The sequence below is a fragment of the Pan troglodytes genome, chromosome 4 (genome assembly GCF_028858775.2).
Source record: "Pan troglodytes isolate AG18354 chromosome 4, NHGRI_mPanTro3-v2.0_pri, whole genome shotgun sequence".
In the NCBI taxonomy this organism is placed as follows: Eukaryota; Metazoa; Chordata; class Mammalia; order Primates; family Hominidae; genus Pan; species Pan troglodytes.
This window is the reverse complement of record NC_072402.2, coordinates 76,652,650-76,671,711: the sequence shown is the minus strand read 5'-3', so window position 1 is coordinate 76,671,711 and position 19,062 is coordinate 76,652,650. Positions and strand designations below refer to the sequence as shown.

General features: G+C 36.0%; 1 protein-coding gene across 2 annotated transcripts in view; it reads right to left on the bottom strand.

Moving 5' to 3' along the window:
• LMBRD2 (LMBR1 domain containing 2) overlaps window positions 1-19,062 on the bottom strand; it is a 53,376-nt gene that overhangs the window by 14,838 nt on the left and 19,476 nt on the right. For both annotated transcript variants that reach the window (XM_527193.8, XM_016953421.4), the window contains 7 exons: window positions 10,802-10,876; window positions 9,462-9,575; window positions 8,894-9,077; window positions 4,347-4,528; window positions 3,074-3,207; window positions 1,619-1,724; window positions 1,028-1,125 (listed from right to left, as the gene is read on the bottom strand). In XM_527193.8, the coding sequence (XP_527193.2) occupies window positions 1,028-1,125; window positions 1,619-1,724; window positions 3,074-3,207; window positions 4,347-4,528; window positions 8,894-9,077; window positions 9,462-9,575; window positions 10,802-10,876 (893 nt within the window). The remainder of the gene's footprint in view (window positions 1-1,027; window positions 1,126-1,618; window positions 1,725-3,073; window positions 3,208-4,346; window positions 4,529-8,893; window positions 9,078-9,461; window positions 9,576-10,801; window positions 10,877-19,062) is intronic.

Here is a 19,062-nt window from a genome sequence, read left to right as displayed (position 1 = left end):
CATGTGAGTCCGCTGATGCTCCCAGCTGAATAAAGCCCTTTCCTTCTATAACTCGGTGTCTGAGGGGTTCTTGTCTGCGGCTCATCCTGCTACAATTTGAAGTTATAATCTTTTAGTTATTTTACTTATAAGAAAGTAAAATATATTTTCAAAAATTCAATAGAGAATGTATTTTAAACAATATCTGTTTACTCATTACTGTAATGTTAGTAGATATTATCTGTAACAACTATAAAATGGTATTGGAAGATTTAAATAAAGTGGGTAGATAAAATTTATTTTTCTCAGAAGAGTAAGCAATGAACATTTTTAAGTATTTTTGAAAAAGTGGTATTTTGGGTATGTTATGGAGCACTTCAGCAATGAAAGAGGGCAGAGTACAGGATGAGGAGGCCTGACATGTAAAAAGGAAAGACAGATGCGAGAAGCCAAGTACACCTATCCTTGAACCCCTTTTGAATCTCACTCCTGCCTAGATTCTACCATTCATTCTAATTCCATGAAAACAGCATGCCATGTACTTTATGACACAGGAGAAAATTTGTCCTCTAATCTTAATGTACAGCTTGATTACAATCGGTCCTCACCTGACCCTTTGTGCTGGCCATGGTCTGAAGCATTTAGACACCCAGCAATAATTATTGGAAAGCTCTAAGGCTAATTTATGTCATTAGAAAAAAGCTGGACATAAGGGTGTTTTGCAGGCTACGATAGCTGTCAGTGTCAAAGGCCAGGACTTAGAGTTAACATTCTGTAATTAATCCTATCATTTTTTAGCCTAAATAGAATAATGTTAAAATAGTATTATTTATTATAATAGAATAATAACTCTACCTCTTTTTTCTTTAAATTTTTTAGAGGGAGACTCGCACCTGATCACTCAAGTAGTCCCTTCGAACTATCCCCAGCTTCTCCAAAGCTACAATGAAACAAACTGAAACTCAATCAGTAAATATTTAAAAGAGCTTTAAAGAGAAAGGATATCCAGATTTAAGAGCAAAAGAAAAAACAATGTTAAGTTTCTTACCTAAAATAAGTAGCAATGCAGAGAATTACCACCAACATAGGATAATATATATAGAATCCATCTGCAATAAAGGATAAAACTTTCATGGAACCCATAATCTGAAGAGCAAGAAAAAAGTAAGTTAAATTGGAATAGCTCTATAATTTCCATTCCTTTCCATCATTAGAAAATTTGCCTATAACCAGTTATATCAATCCATTTGAACTTTTTAAAAAGTAGAAAAAAAGCAGTAAATGGACTTATTTTTTAAAATCTGCTTTTTATTGAGGTTTTCTCTTAAAGAAAATTAATATAATTATTACTCAAAATTATCACATACATTGACTACAAATATAAAGTTAATATTAGTATAGGTCAGTTCTTTTGATACTGGTCAGCTAGACAACATATACGAACCAAAAAAAACATTTTTATCATAAAAGAAGGAAAATCACTTTTATCTAGTCAATAGTAATACGTATACAATCTTTAAGAGAAAATTTTACCAATAACACTATAGAACTTTTCTGCTGGCATTAAAAGAAATTTCACAATAACAGCACCTCATATAGATAGTGAACCTAAGGAATTCTATTTTCTGACCGTACTTACAGATGTATAAGCAGTTGGTTGAGTATTCTTGTGAGAGATAGATGAATCCATATGGGTCAAACCCAAGAAATTAAGACATAAAGGAGGTGTCAAACGGCAAAATAGCCTGCAACAAACATTTAAAAATATGTATATAAAAAGTAAAGCAGCAAAATACATTTTATAGTATACTGAGATGTATTAAAAACATTTCAGATAATTACAGCTAAAATTTTCATCTATTTGCTTTATATATATTGAATTCTTAATGTGACCTGCCCTCACTTACTTGGGAGATATTCTGAAAATTGCCACATCAATGCCTACGTGACTACAGCCTCAAGCTCCTTGCTTTTATGGTTTCTGCCATTGCTTTATCCCCACAAGTTGTGGAGTGCCTTTGTATCATCTCCTACAACTAAGCCATCCGTAAAATCCATCTCACAGCATGACAAGGACAGTAACATCCTCAAGGTGAATTGTATTCAGTACATAAAAGAACTGAAGTTGTATCAACATATGTCATTCTGACAAGCACAGATATAAAGTTGTTCAATTCTGTCCAAATAAAAAGAATGCCTTACAAACCCACACACTTGGATAATTGGGGCTGGGGAGAATAAAGTGTGGGTATGAATTAAAAAAAAATATTATGAGATAATTCTTTTGTGGTGATAGAACTGTTCTGAATCCTGATTGTGTTGGTGGCTATAGGAATCTACACACACACACACACACACACACACACACACGAATGAAGGATAAAAAATGGTGAGAACTAAATAAAGTCTGTAGTTTGTAGTTAATAGTAATGTTTTACTCTCATTTCCTGGTTTTGATATCACTGGGGGTAGCGTGAAGGTTACATAGGACTTTTTGTGCTACATTTGCAACTTCCCATGAGTCCATAATTATTTGGAAAACAACAAAAAAGATGCTTAAAAATACTTTGGATGTCAACTCCTCTATAAAATTATCTAAGTTCATCCTTTATAAATACCTAATAGGACTCATTTAACAATAAGAACAGGTAATAGATTGTACAATCTTGCCCAACTTGAAGACATCTCTCTAAATCCTCTCTGAATTCCTCAGGAAAAATTGTTCTTGTTGGTTTTCTCAGTCCTCCTCAACTCAGTGAGAGACCGCTGAATCTTAGAACACCATCTAGGTCTGACTTAGTCTCTAAACTGTCCATTGTTTCTACTGCTTGCTAATCTCTGGTTGGTAAATCCGGGCTCACTAAGTATGCTTCTTCTGCCTTCTAGCCTAACCTAGCACACCTATTTTAACCTTAAACCTCAAGCAGGAGGTAGCTGGCAATCAACAAACATCAATTTAATATTTAAAACTAATCAATTAGCTGATAGAAATATAGATGTTAGTGGAACACCTGTAAACAACAAAAAATAAAAGATCCATAAGAATACACTCAATGATGACATTTCTCTTGTTTCTAAACATAATCCTACTTACATGCCACTGAAAAGAAGGCTATAAGCATCAGTCTGGTGATGTGAGGCCAAATAATAATAGTTAAATACACGAATCCTGAACACAGTAGAATAAACACAGATACTTAGGAAGAAGATGGAAAGGAAGCAGGCAATCTGGAAAAAAACAAAAACAAAGCAGTTTGTTTAAAACAAACAGACTTTGGCACTTAACAATTACAGGCATTATCCTTCATTTCTTTTTCTTTTGTTTTTTTGAGATGGAGTCTCGCCCTGTCACCCAGGCTGGAGTGCAGTGGCGCGATCTTGGCTCACTGCAACCTCCACCTCCTGGGTTCAAGTGATTCTCCTGCCTCAGCCAACTGAGTAGCTGGGATTACAGGCATGTGCCACCACGCCCGGCTAATTTTTGTATTTTTAGTAAGACGGGGTTTCACCATGTTTGCCAGGCTGGTCTCAAACTCCTGACCTCATGATCCATTCGCCTTCGCCTCCCAAAGAGCTGGGATTACAGGTGTGAGCCACCACGCCCAGCCTGGCCTTCATTTCTAGCTAACATTTATTGATGCTCTAAAATTGAAATACAGTAATAGAGAATTTTTTAATCACCCACTAAGATTATGAAAAAAACCCAACACTTCAAACTGTTTAACATCCTAGATCCAAAAGTTTCGAATCTACCTTCTAATGTGAGCCTCTTTTCCCATTCCCTTGGCAACTCTTCACATGAGGCCTATAAGTTATGTAGCTTTACTGGCATAAATATAATCAAAGTATTCCCAGGGCCAAGTGTGATGGATCCTCCTGAAGCAGGACGATCACTTGAGTGCAAGAGTTCCAGACCGGCCTGGGCAACATGGCAAAATCCTGACTCTACAAAAAATACAAAAATTAGCAGGGGATGGTGGTGCATGGCTGTAGGCCCAGCTACTTGGGAGGCTAAGGTGAAGGTGAGAGGATTTCTTGAGCCCGGGAAGTTGAGGCTGCAGTGAGCCATGTTGATGCCACCACACTCCAGCCTGGGTGACAGAGCAAGATTCTGCCTCCAAAAAAACAGAAAGAAAAAAAAATCTCAGATTTCTGCACTATCTTGCAACTTTTCATCTCTCTTCAAATACAGTTATTAATTTCTATAGTGTGGGTAAAATAATGAAGCACATTTCTGGAAGTCTGAATAACAACACTGCAGAAAACCTCACTGCTTTCATTTTTACTAGAAGAAATACATGGAGAAAACAGTTAAGGATTATACTATGAAGTGACATCTATTTATGACAGACATAAAATAAACTGACCTCGATATAAATATAATTATATGTTTTTTCTGCCAGCTGTATGAAGACCGCAAAGAGGGATAAGACAGGAGTAGTGCTAAAGAATGTGCACTCTGACCACACAACAATCACAGAGAAGATGGACAGAACCACAGCAAGTATCTTGTAAAACCATGGTCGCAAAAGACATTCCCAGTACCATTCTAGAAGACAAAAGAAAAAAATGATTAGGAAAACTATAAAAGAGTAATGGGATATTTACATTGTTTCAAAATAGCTCCCAATAAGATACTTAATTACAAAGAGAAAAACAACAATTTTACAGTGGAGAAACCAGGCAGATACTAACCTAACCAAATGACACCCATGATGGGACAAACTGACATCGTGTGCCTCCTGCTATGATGTACTGATAGGAATGTGACATTGCTGCTGTGGTATTCCTATGAAAAATGCAGAACTTGCGTCTAATTTTAAAGAAACATCAAAGTCAAATTCAGGGACATTCAACAAAAAACTGGCCTATACTCCCCAAAACATTTCTGATATATCATCAAACACAAAGACTGAGAAACTGTGTCAGATTAGAGGAAACTAAGGAGACATAACAACTGAATGCGATGCATGATCTGGGATTTTTTACAAAAAATATTATTGGGATAATTATAGCAAAATCTGAATAAGGTCTGTAAATAATGGTAGAGTATAAATATTAATTTTTTTATTTTGATGGCTGTATTTGGCTATGTAAGAAAATATCTTTATTTTTAGAAAATATACACGGAAACATTTAGGAACAAGGAGGCATCATGTCTGGATACAACTCTAAAATAGTAATAAAAAAATACATACAGAAAAAGCAAATCAATATGGCAAAATATTAACATTGGAGAGCCTGGCTGAAGGGTATATGGGAATATTTTGTACTGTTTTGGTTTTTTGTTTTTTTTTTTTTGAGACGGAGTCTCGCTCTGTCGCCCAGGCTGGAGTGCAGTGGCGTGACCTCGGCTCACTGCAACCTCTGCCTCCGGGGTTTAAGTGATTCTCCTGCCTCAGCCTCCCGAGTAACTGGAATTACAGGCGTGTGCCACCACTCCCAGCTAATTTTCTGTATTTTTATTAGATACGTGCCACCATGCCCAGCTAATTTTTTGTATTTTTAGTAGAGACAGGGTTTCACCGTGTTAGCCAGGATGGTCTCGATCTCCTGACCTCATGATCCACCTACCTCGGCCTCACAAAGTGTTGGGGTTACAGGTGTGAGCCACCACTCCCAGCACTATTTTGGTTTTAAGTCTGAATTTAGGTATAAATAAAAATTTAAAAAAGAAAGCTCAATAAATTAAAAAGCTATATTTTTAGTTCATTTACTGAATAGTTAGCTTCTGGTTCACTGTAATTCTTTACAACTTTCCTCTCATAATTCCTAGTGATTTCAATATCCACATAAATGATTCCCCTTTCAATACCCTTATCTCTCATTTCTTTGACCTCCTCTCCTCTAATGAACTTTCCCTCCACCCTACCTCAATTACTTGTTGCTATAGTGATGCCTAAACCTTTTATTATCAATATATCCAGCCCTTCCATATAATCACATTCCAGCATCCTTGTCTTCAAACAATACCTTCATCTAGTACAGTATTTCAACTCCACTAACTGACCATACCTGGACGAAAAATCAATTTATTCTATCACATTTTTACTGTTATTTAACACTTTGATACCCTTCCTTCCTCATGCAGCTCAGATTCCAGTCTTTGAGGACAGTATCCCACTTACTTTGCCCCATTTTGCTCCACTGTACCTGCTAAGCTAAATCACACCTGTTTAAATCCAACTCCCTGGCTACTCTCAGCCTGCATCCACACAGCTGCACATTGCAGGAGAAAGACACCCCACCTTGTTGACTGGCCTCACTTTAAATTCTTAATCACTAGCTTCAAGTGGTTCCTCAGTACTGCCTCACTAGCCTACTATAATTCCCCAATCTTCTCCCATGCCACTCTCCTAGGCAACTATTTTGCACCTTCTCTTCCCTCCTCAAATCTCTAAAATCTCCTCTCCTATACTTACTCTCCACATTTCATTGAGAAAACAGAAGCGATCAGAGGAGAATTTTCCCAAGTTTCTAACACTACACCTTCTCAGCTAGTTACATCTGTGCCTTACCTCCACCATTCTCTTCATTGTTCACTATTTCCCACCATCTCATCTCTACTAGTCATGAACATTGTCTTAGAAATTCTCTATTGTCTTATCAAATTCTATGAATTTTTTCTTTTCTTTCTCTTTCTTTCTTTCTCTCTTTCTTTTTGTCTTTCTTTTCTTTCATCTCTCTCTCTCTTTATTTCTTTTTTTTTTTTTTGACGGAGTCTCATTCTGTCCCCGGGCTGGAGTGTAGTGGTGCAATCTTGGCTCACTGCAACCTCTGCCTCCCGGGTCCAAGCGATTCTCCTGCCTCAGTCTCCCAAGTAGCTGGGACTACAGGTAGGCTGGAGTGCAGTGGCGCAATCTCGGCTCACTGCAACCTCCGCCTCCTGGGTTCAAGTGATTCTCCTGCCTCAGCCTCCCGAGTAGCTGGGACTACAGGTAGGCTGGAGTGCAGTGGCGCAATCTCGGCTCACTGCAACCTCCGCCTCCTGTTCAAGTGATTCTCCTGCCTCAGCCTCCCGAGTAGCTGGGACTACAGGCACGCACCACCACGCCCAGCTAATTTTTGTATTTTTAGTAGAGACGGGGTTTCACCATGTTGGCCAGGATGGTCTCAATCTCTTGACCTTGTGATCTGCCCGCCTCGGCCTCCCAAAGTGCTGGGATTACAGGCGTGAGCCACCGTGCCTGGCCTCAAATTCTATTATATCATTTACTAATTACATGTGATAATTTCTCTTGACTATGCCCCCAATCCTTTTTCAGCTACTACCCCTTTTCTCTGTTCCCTTTTACAAGGAAAACATTTTTAGAGTTTTCTAGTCTGTCTCCAATTGCTCCTCTTCTTATTTCTTTTAAATTACAGTCAGACTTTTTTATCCTCTCCCCTCACTTCTCTAAAATCCAATGGTCAGGTCTTAATATTTATGATCCTTAATCTATGTGCAACATTTGAAAAGGTACTTTATATACTATTTTCCTCAAAACACTTCATTGTCCTAATTTTCCTATCTCACTGGCCCCTCCTTTTCTAGTCTTTTCTGCTAGTTACTTCTCATCCACCTAATCTCTAAATTCTGGAGTGCCTCAGGCTTGGTCCTCAGACTTTTCTCTTTTCTCTATCTCAATTACTTCTTTATTGATTTTATTCTGACCCCATGGTTCCCTACACATTGATGGTACCCTAATTCATATCTACAATTCAGACTCCTCCCTTGAATTTCAATTTCTATAATCAACTGCCTATTCAGAATCTTTATGCCTTTATATGTTTATTGTCTGTTTTTCTCACTCCAAAAGGGCAGGAATTTCTGTCTTTTTAAACTGATATATACCAAGCTACCCAGCACCCAATAATACATAGCACTAATGTACCCAAATATTTGTTGAATGAATGAAAACAGATAACACATCATTCCTTCGTTTAATTAGGAAGGATTTTTGTTAAAGGAGTTTTCTGAGATATTTGTTATAGCCATTAAGTCTTCATACTCAAAACCAAACATGCAAAGGAGAATCAAGTGAATATAACAATTTTTTAAAAATAAATAAGGTAAATAGAAGTTTTAATACTATGACACTTTGGTACTTGCTTTAAGTTTCTTCACACTAAATTTGACAATACTTGAAGGGACTGCCATAAATTAGCAAAAAGGAGAAAAATGATAACTACAGAGTATAGGTTTTATAATAAGACTAATAAATGTTAATAATCAAAGAGGACTACTTAAGCAAATATTTCAGTAGTATGTCAAGACTGAAGAAGAGACCCAAGCTTGTGATGTAAAATTACTTAAAATTCTAACTATTTTAAGTACAGTCATGTGTCACATAACAACATTCCAGTCAATGATGGACTGCATATACAATGGTGATCCCATAAAATTACAATACTGCATTTTTACTATTATCTTTTCTATGTTTATATACACAAAAACCACTGTGTTACAACTGCCTACACTATTCAGTACAGTAACATGCTGTATAGGTTTGTAGCCTAGGAGTAATAAGCCATACCATATTGCCTACCTGTACTATACCATCTAGGTTTAGTACGTACCCTATGATGCTCATGCAGTGATGAAATTGCCTAACAATACATTTCTCAGAGTAATTCCAGTCATTAAGCAATGCATAATTGTATATATTATGCATTATACAAATATGCTTGATGTATACATGTTTTTTTAATAGAATTTTTATTATTTGTGAAGTAACAGTGGAAACTGATGGATTATATGTTATATGATAAGTAAAACAGTTATTTTGGGGAAATGTTACCAGATACTTAATATCACATGGTATAAATCAAATAATACAAATAAAATTCAACTTTGCATTGGTGAAAATACATAACTTCTTTCTACAGAAAACTTTTCATCATTAAAGTTTGAAATTTATGTCAAATTACATACCAAATGTAGGATTATAAAAATATTGGATAAATCGATTTTCTGGCTCTGGCGATTGAAAGGTGTGAACAAACTGATGAGTAGCACTAGTTTCATTTTTTGCTACATCTTCTAGATAAAATGCTTGTTCCAAAAGAATCTGCCATTGTACTTGAGTTCGACGGTGTCTCTGAACTGAATAAATCACCTAAAAAAGAGAATGGGGGTAGACCTGGCAGTGTTCTGATCCAACAGTGGTTCAACTCTCCACTAGGGAGCATGTTTGGATTGTCATAACAATGGGAAAGTGCTAGGGCATTTACTGGGTCAGGCTGAGAATATTAATGTTCCAAAATGATGTAACAGTTTTATATAATGTAACAGTTATGCTCAGTGAAGAATTCTCCCTCCCCAAATGCCAATAATACCCCTGCTGGTATACACAGAGATAAAATATTTCAAAGAATGATAAGGATGGGATTAAAGGAAGTTTTAAATACACATTCACTAAAAATTCCTTTTTTTATGAGCAATGATTAGAAGTCTAATTAAAATCATCATTAAGTAAAATACTTATAATTAACAAAGTTACCTGTTTATGCAGTTTTACCAGACTTTTTTCACTTGGATAGATATTATGCTTTTCATCAAAATCTTCATAATCATCCATGTTCCTACCCATTTTTTCCTGATACTCTGTAGGGCACTAAAAAAAAAAAAGTAGATTTTTTAAAATCTTAATTGTAAAAAGATAAAAATTTATTTTTATTAAAAATCTTTCATTCTTGAGCAGTTCTAATTTTCTCAAAAACATCTTCCTACTTTATTGTCATCTCTAGTTAGACTTCATTTGCTGATATTTTCTTGAAAATGTCTTAAAAGATGTACTGAGTTTCTTCTCACCTTTATAATATTAATCTTTGTGTTCATATATACCAGATAGGTATAGATGGCTATAGGCAGGGGAGCTTACCTGCAGGAAGCAACTAGTATTTGAGAAGATTATTCTAAGTAGGATAAATTATTTTTCTAGCTAAAGAATGAAGCAAAATCATGACAAATCCAAGATGCTGAATTTTTGAAAGGCATAGCACAGAGAAATAAATACATGCATTTAAAGTCATCTTCCATACTACTACTCACTTATTACCTATATGAACTTGGGCAACTTAGTTAACCTCTCTTAGTAGTTCTCAAAAAGTAGCAAATGTGAGATAAATAGTTAGAAAAGTGATTCCATGAGTATTATCTTAGCCAAACAGAACACTACACAAGAATCAGTATAACAGATTTAAAATCTAGGAAAATAAATGTTTCCATGGTTCTGTGGGTTTAAAAGACAATTGGGGAACTGCAAATAACCATTTTTGGAAGTATATGAATACCCCTAATTCAATACCAATGCATCAAAACCTTAACTTTATTAAATATAGTTAAGTTTATTATAAATATAGTAAATATATAAATATAAATATAGTTAAATATAGTATAGTTTATTAAATGTCTATGTTAACATCACTCATTTTATGATATATGTCATGAATATATTAATGAAATATATTTGTAAAATAACATGTAGACAGCTGATTGTAAGATATTACTGAGGCCTTGGTTTATTTTCTCATAGGAGATATGCCTTTAGTGAACATATACAATGACATTTTAAAGGTTTATTTCCGTCATTGTCATGACAATCCTTATATATTACTCAACCTCTATCTCCATATTTCAATAGAAAATACTGCCAATAATTAGTGTTAAACTTGCAGTAATTAAAAAAATTCAAAGTACAAATGGTGTTGGGTTGATATTTCTATGAAAATGAATTTAGAAGACCTCAGCTATAGGCTGTTTTCATACTTTTCTGGTACTTTTGGTATAATATTATATAAGTTATATTTCAAAAGGAAACAGACAAGATGATTTCATTACCTTTTTAAGTATTGTATCAACACATTTTCTCAATGGGTGATTATACTTGATGCTTTCATTCACTTTACGAACCTCCTATAAAAACAGTAAAATAAATAAAAATATTTCCATTTCTACAGATCACATATTCCAAATGAGAATGCATTAGGTACTATATATTTTCTCACAAGTTCAACTTCAACACAAATTACTTTGCATTACATGAATAAAGGTTCTTAAGAACACAAGTAAAAATACAAAGTCACTGAATAGCTATTTCTATACCCTGAACTTTTCCTTACTTTCTAGATTCACTCTCTCATCACTTCATTACTTGGTACACAAAAAAGAATAAGCACTATTTAAAAGTCCACAAAAGATCAGACAAACTTTATGGTCCTAAAAGAATAGGGATATGTTCCTCTGCCTTACTCACCAAGATCAATTATCTCATTATGTAAAATACAGTGAAAAACCAGAGGAAGCAGAAAAGGCTACAAATGTCACAAAGTGCCAGCTCCTTTCCAATAGAAGAGTACTCTAGAGCAGTCATGATTGATTAACTCCATACTTGCTTATGAGGAGCACACTATCTACTGGCGGGCGCAGTGGCTCAGGCCTGTAATCCCAGCACTTTGGGAGGCTGAGGCAGGTGGATCACTTGAGTCCCAGAGTTTAAGACCAGTTTTGGCAATACAGTGAAACCCTGTCTCTACCAAAAATACAAACATTAGCCAGTGTCATAACCTGGTCTCTAAATAAATAAATAAATAAATAGATTAAAATTTAAAAATAGAATAACTTAAAAGCAAACAAACAAAACAGCATACTATTTGCCAGTACTGTGCTAGGTGTAAGGCCCCCGTAATCCATACTGGAGGGTGGGGAGAGAAGACAAGGAATTGTCAGTCTTAAAATTTCAGTCCAGTAATGGATAATTAAATAAGCAATTCTGAGTATAAAAGGCACAAAAGGGTTAAAGACAAGACTCTTTAGAACCAGTAGTTCCTAAGGAATCACAATATTCTATAATATTCATGAAATTTTTAAGAAGTTGAAACCACTGTTTTAGTCAGGTGAAATAGCATGTTCACAGCCTGGAAAGCATAAGAGAAGTGAGCAGGATATTTAGAAGAACATTCTGGGGCATAGAGTAGAGCAGGGTTTTAAGGGATACAAAACTCAAGGCGGAGAAGCCATCTAGCACACAGACAAAATTGCGAAAAAATATTTGTAATTTATATGACAGACTCATTATCCTTAATATGTGATGAGCTCTTACAAATCAACAGAAAAATGGGAATATAGAAAACAATACAATTGGCCAATAAATGTCTAAAAAGATATTTGAGCTAGCTAAAAACAGTTACAGATTTTAAAAATAAGAAGCTTTTTTCAAAACTGATATCATGTAAAGAGGTAAGACTGGGAAAACAGGCCCTCCTATACACAGCAAAAAGTGATATAATCTATTTAAAGGTAATTTCACAACATCTATTGAAATTTAGAATATGCATACTTTATAAATAATCTGTACCAGTAGACACTATTCCTGTCAAGGAATTTAGCTTAATGAGGAAAACAAACATAAATAAAAATGAGGTGGAAACTGCTGTCAAAGTATGAGGTGCTCTGAGAGGGGAGCATGTAGATTCTGATTAACTGATTATTTAAAATGAGATGAAACAAAATATATAGAAGTCAGTCAACCAAAGGGAGAGACTAGAATATTCCAGGCAAAGAGACAGGGACAGGACACATAAAGGCCTCCAGGCGTAAGTGAGTACATTATTTGAAGGGACTGAAAAAGTCCAGTGTGATTACAGGGAAAGGGAGATTAAGGGTCTGCATAGCACTGGATCAGGCTGAAAGAGCAAGATCAAAGTGATCCTAGAAGCCCTTAATCATGGTTTATTTTGAGGTTAATGTGTGACGCCTATACATGACAGTGACAAGATAAGACTTCGGTTTTTAAGAGGTTACCTGGAAGCATCATTACATCTATTTTCCATTACTAAGCTGCCTTAAAGTTTCTTGACTTGTTAGCACAAATTTATCATACTTTTAATATGAACTAAACAATTTGTTTATATATTATATGTGAAATACCATGTTTTTTTCTTTAAATTATTTAGCCATATTAAAAAACAAGTACTGAAACAATTAATTAACATTTGCTATGTCTATTATAAATTTAGGGTTCCTTCAAAAGTTCATAATTTTAATAAAGCATGGAAAGTATTTGAAATATACTGTTTGCCTTCTTCATACAAAATAATGTAACTTTGAGCTCTTTCATTACTGTGTCTTGTCAAATTCTTTTCTAAGCAGGTCAGACAGCATTCATGAAGGGAGGCTAACAGGAAGTTTTCAGTGGAAAAAAGTAACTGTTTCTCCCTCCCTAAAATTCTCTATCTAGAAAAATGATAAAAGGTGGAGGTGACCTTTTTGGCCATCTAGCAAATACCTTTTGAATGATTTGACATAGTTTATAAGTTTTATTAATGCTTCAAAGAAAGGTAATAGACACACAAATGCATATATCAATTTCAGAGAGAAACATATCATAAAAATACCAAACAGTTTTTATAAAACTACATTTGGGAGATTAAATGGATAGCTGAAAAAATAATTACCAATAACGTGATTGAAGTTTGTTATCTGTTAAATGACTGGACTTCTCAGTATGGCATTCAAAGCCAAGATATAGCTTTATCTTTCCAATATAAACTTTATGCTCAAATTAATTTGGTTTTAAAACTTCCTGATATCTGCCCAGAATGTTATCAGCTATCAAAATTCTACCCATCCCGCAAGGCCCAGGCCATACTTCATGTCCTCTGACCATTATTCAGTAGTGACACCTCTCCATACTAGAGCATTTTCATCATTCATGTCACATTTACCATATACTGTAAGGGACTCTGTCCAATTTTCTACTCTAGAAAGTCAGTAGAATAGGAATTTCTATTCTGGCCAGTTCTGCATAGCACTTAACATGGCAGGAAGACAGTAAATATTTTTTAAATGATAAATACATTTCCCCTCAAGTTTATAAGTTTCCAGATATTCAGAAAAGCAGAAAGAATCCCAAAATACCTTGAAGTATATGGCCAGAGAAATTCATACACAGGAGGTAGAGCAAGATGGCTGAACAGAAGTCTCCACTGATTGTCCTCCTCACAGGAACACCAAATTAAGCAACTATCCACACAAAAAAGTGCCTTCATAAAAACCAAAAAACAAGGTACAACCTCAGCCACTGTTGGCTATAGTACTAAGTGGGCTCTTGGGGCCCCAGATTGCAGGACTCGGCTCTTAGACAGCATTGTTGAACCTTCTCTGGGTCACATGGGAGTCCAGTGCCCTGAAGGGAAAGTCCCAGGCATGGCAGCATTCACCAAAAGCTGACTGAAGAGATCTTGGGCCTTGAATGAACACTGGAGGTAATGAGGATATACTCATTGTGGCCCTGGGGCAGTAGTGGCCATGGGGAGAGACTCCTCTGCTTGTGGAAAGGGGAGGAAAGTGTGAGAAGGACTTTGTCTTGTGGCTTGGGTACCAGTTTAGCCACAGGTAGATTCCTACAGTTTTTGGCTCCAGGCCCTAGCTCCCAGATGGCATCTCTGGACACACCCCAACTCAGGGAGACCTTGCCACTCTGAAGGGAAGAACAAAAGCTCGGGTGGCTTTGCCACCTGCTGACTGTAGAGGACCAGGGCCTTGAGCAAACATAGACGGTAGCCAGGCAGTGGTTACCGTGGGCCTTGGGCGAGACACAGTGCCATGATAACTTCAGGTCTAACCCAGTGCAGTCCCAGTGATGGTGACCACAGGGGTGCTTGAGACACCCTTCCCCCACCTCCAGGCAGCTCAGGACAAAGAGAGAGACTCCAGTTGTTCGGGAGAAAGTAAGGGAAGAGAACAAGAATCTCTGCCTGGTGCTCCAGAGAATTCTTCCAGATCTTATCCAAGACCACCAAGGTGGCACACATCTGCAAGTCTGCAAGAACCACAGCATTATAGGGCTTGGGGTGTCCCCTAATATAGATACAGCTGTAGTGACCAAAAACTTAGATTACAATACCCAAGTCCCTTCAAATACCTGGAAAGCCTTTGCAAGAAGGATGGCTACAAATAAGCCCACACTGCAAAGACTATAAAGAATACCTAACTTTTCAATGTCCAGACACCGACGAACATCCACAAGAATCAAGCCCATCCAGAAAAACATGACCTTACCAAATGAACTAAATAAGGCACCAGGGCCAAGTACAGTGGCTCACTCCTGTAATCCCAGCACTTTGGGAGGCTGAGGCTGGAGGTCACTTGAGCTCAGGAGTTTGAGAACAGCCTGGGCAACATGGTGAAACCCTGTCACTAGAAGAATACAAAAATTAGCTGGGTGGTGGTGTGTGCCTGTAGTACCAGCTACCAGCTACTTGGGAGGCTGACGTGAGAGGATGACTTGAGTCCAGGAGGTGGAGACTGCAGTGAGCCAAAATCATGCCACTGCACTCCAGCCTGGGCAACACAGTGAGACCCTGCCTCAAAAAAATTAAATAAAATAAATAACAAGGCACCAGGGACCAATCCTGAAGACACAGAGATATGTGCCTTTTCAGACAGAGAATTCAAAATAGCTGTTTCAAGGAAACTCAACAAAATTCAAGGTAACACAGAGAAGGAATTCAGAATCATATCAGGTAAATTTAACAAAGCTGTTGAAAGAATTAAAAATAATCAAGTAGAAATTCTGGAGTTGAAAAATGCATTGACATATTGAAGAATGCATGAGAGTATCTTAACAGCAGAAACGATCATGCAGAAGAAAGAATCAGTGAGCTAGAAGACACTTGAAAATTTGGCTATTTGAAAATACGGTTAGAGGAGACAAAAAATAATAAAAAAGAATGACAAGTGTCTACAAAATCTAGAAAATAGCCTCAAAAGGGCAAATCTAAGAGTTCTTGGCCTTAAAGAGGAGGTAGAGTGAGAGATAAGGGTAGAAAGTGTATTCAAAGTGATAATAATAGAGAACTTCCCAAACCTAGAGAAAGATATCAATATTCAAGCATGAGAAGATTACAGAACACCAAGAAGATTTATCTCAAATAAGACTATCTCAAGACATTTAATAATCAAACTCCCTGAGGTCAAGGATAAAGAAAGGATCCTAAAAGCAGCAGGAGAAGAGAAACAAATAACACACAATGGAGCTCCAATATGTCTGGCAACAGGCTTCTCAGTGGAAACCTTACAGGCCAGGAGAGTGACAGGATATATTTACAATGCTGAAAGAAAAAACAAAAAAACTTATCCTAGAATAACATATCCAGTGAAAATATTCTTCAAACATGAAAGAGAAATAAACGTTTCCAGACAAACAAAAGCTGAGAGATTTCGTCCATACCAGTCCTGTTCTATAAGAAATGCTAAAGGGAGTTCTTTGATCTGAAAGAAAAGGACATTGATGAGCAATAAAAATCATCTGAAGGTACAAAACTCATTGGTTATAGCAAGTACACAGAAAAACAAAGAATATTATTAACACTATGACTGCGGTGTGAAAACTACTCATATCTTGAGACAAACCAATGAAAAATAACCAACCCAAATGTCCAACAATGATTGACTGGATTAAGAAAATGTGGCACATATACACCATGGAATACTATGCAGCCATAAAAAAGGATGAGTTCATGTCCTTTGTAGGGACATGGATGAAGCTGGAAACCATCATTCTCAGCAAACTATCGCAAGGACAAAAAACCAAACACCGCATGTTCTCACTCATAGGTGGGAACTGAATAATGAGAACACATGGACACAGGAAGGGGAACATCACACACCAGGGTCTGTTGTAGGGTGGCGGGAGGGGGGAGGGATAGCATTAGGAGATATACCTAATGTAAATGATGAGTTAATGGGTGCAGCACACCAACATGGCACATGTATACATATGTAACAAACCTGCACATTGTGCACATGTACGCTAAAACTGAAAGTATAATAATAAAATAAAATAAAGAAAAATAACTACAACAACTTTTTAAGACACAGATAGTATAATAATACATAAATAGAAATAACAAAAAGTTAAAAAGTGGAGGGATGAAGTGAAATCTAGAGTTTTTATTAGTTTTCTCTGTTTATTTTTGCAATCAATGTCAAGTTGTCATCAGTTTAAAATAACAGGCTATAAGATATTACTCACAAGCCTCAAGTAACCTCAAACCAAAAAGCATACAACAGATACACAAAAAATAAGAAGCAAGAAGTTAAAACATACCACCAGAGAAAATCACCTTCACAAAAAGGAAGACAGGAAGGAAGGAAAGAAAAGAATATCACAAAACAACCAGAAAACAAATAACAGAATGGCAGGAGTAAGTCCTCACTTATCAATAATAACACTGAATGTAAATGAACTAAACTCTTCAATCAAAAGACACAGAGTGGCTGAATTGATAAAAAAGACATTACAACTGATACTGCAGAAATTCAAAGGATTATTAGAGACTTCTAATGAGCAACTATATGCCAATAAATTGGAAAACCTAGAAGAAATGGACAAATTCCTAGACACATACAACCTACCAAGATCAAACCATGAAGAAATCCAAAACCTGAACAGATAGACAACAAGTAATAAAATCAAAGTCATAATAAAAAGTCTCCCAGCAAAGAAAAGCCCAGGACCCAATGGCTTCACTGCTGAATTTTACCAAACATTTAAAGAACTAACACAAATCCTACTCAAACTATTCTGAAAAACAGAGGAGGAGGGATACTTCCAAACTCAATCTATGAGGCCAGTATTGCCCTGATTCCAAAACCAGAAACAGACACATCAAAAAAAGAAAACTGCAGGCCAATATCCCTGATAGACACTCATGCAAAAATCCTCAAGAAAACACTAGCAAAATGAATTCAAGAACACGTTGAAAAGGTCATCCATCTGATCAATTCAGATTTATACTAGGAATACAAGAATGGTTTGACATATGCAAATCAATCAATGTGATATATCATATTAATAGAATGAAGGAAAAAAGCCATATGAGCATTTCTATTGATGCTGGGAAAGCATTGATAAAATTCGGCATCCCTTTATGATAAAAACCCTAAAAAACCCTGAATATACAGGGAACATACCTCAACACTATAAAAGTCATATATGACAGACCCACAGCTACTATCATACTGAATGGGGAAAAATTGAAAGCCTTTCCTTTAAGATCCGTAACAAGACAAGGATGCCCACTTTCACCACTGTTATTCAATATAGTACTGGAAGTCCTAGGTAAAGCAATCAGACAAGAGAAAGATATAAAGGGCATCAAAATTGGAAAGAAAGAAGTCAAATTATCCTGTTTTCAGATGATAAATCTCACATTTGGAAAAACCTAAAAACTCCACCAAAAAACTATTAGAAGTGATACACAAATTCTGTAAAGCTGCAGTACACAAAATCAACATTCAAAAATCAGTGGCATTTCTATATGTCAACCATGAACAATTTGAAAAAGAAATCCCATTTACAATTGCTATAACACAAATAAAATACCAAGGAATTAGCCAAATAAGTGAAAGATCTCTACAATGAAAACTATAAAACACTGATGCAAGGAATTGAAGAGGACACAAAAAATAAAAAGGTATTCCATTTTCATGGATTGGAAGAATCAATATTGTTAAAATGTCCATACTACCCAAAGCAATCTACAATTTCGATGCAATCTCTATCAAAATACCAATGACATTCTTAACAGAAATAGAAAAAGCAATCCTAAAATTTATATGGAACCACAAAACAGCCTCAACTGCCAAAACTATCTTGAGCAAAAAGTGCAAAACTGGAGGAATCACATTATCTGCCTTTAAACTACATAATAAAGTGATAAACAAAACAGCATGGTGTTAGGATAAAAACAGACCAATGGTACAGAATAGAGAACCCCAAAATAAATCCATATATCTACAGTGAACTCATTTTTGACAAGGGCTCCTAGAACATACAATGAGGAAAGGATAGTCTCTTCAATAAATGGTGCCAGGAAAACTGGAAAACTGGATATATGCAGAAGAATGAAACTAGACCAGTTATCTCCCCATATATAAAAATCAAATCAAAATGATTTAAAGACTTAAATCTAAGAACTCAAATTATGAAACTAATACAAGAAAGCATTGGAGAAACTCTCCAGGATATTGGACTGGGCAAAGATTTATTTAGTAATAACCTACAAGCACAGGCAATCTAAGCAAAAGTGAACAAA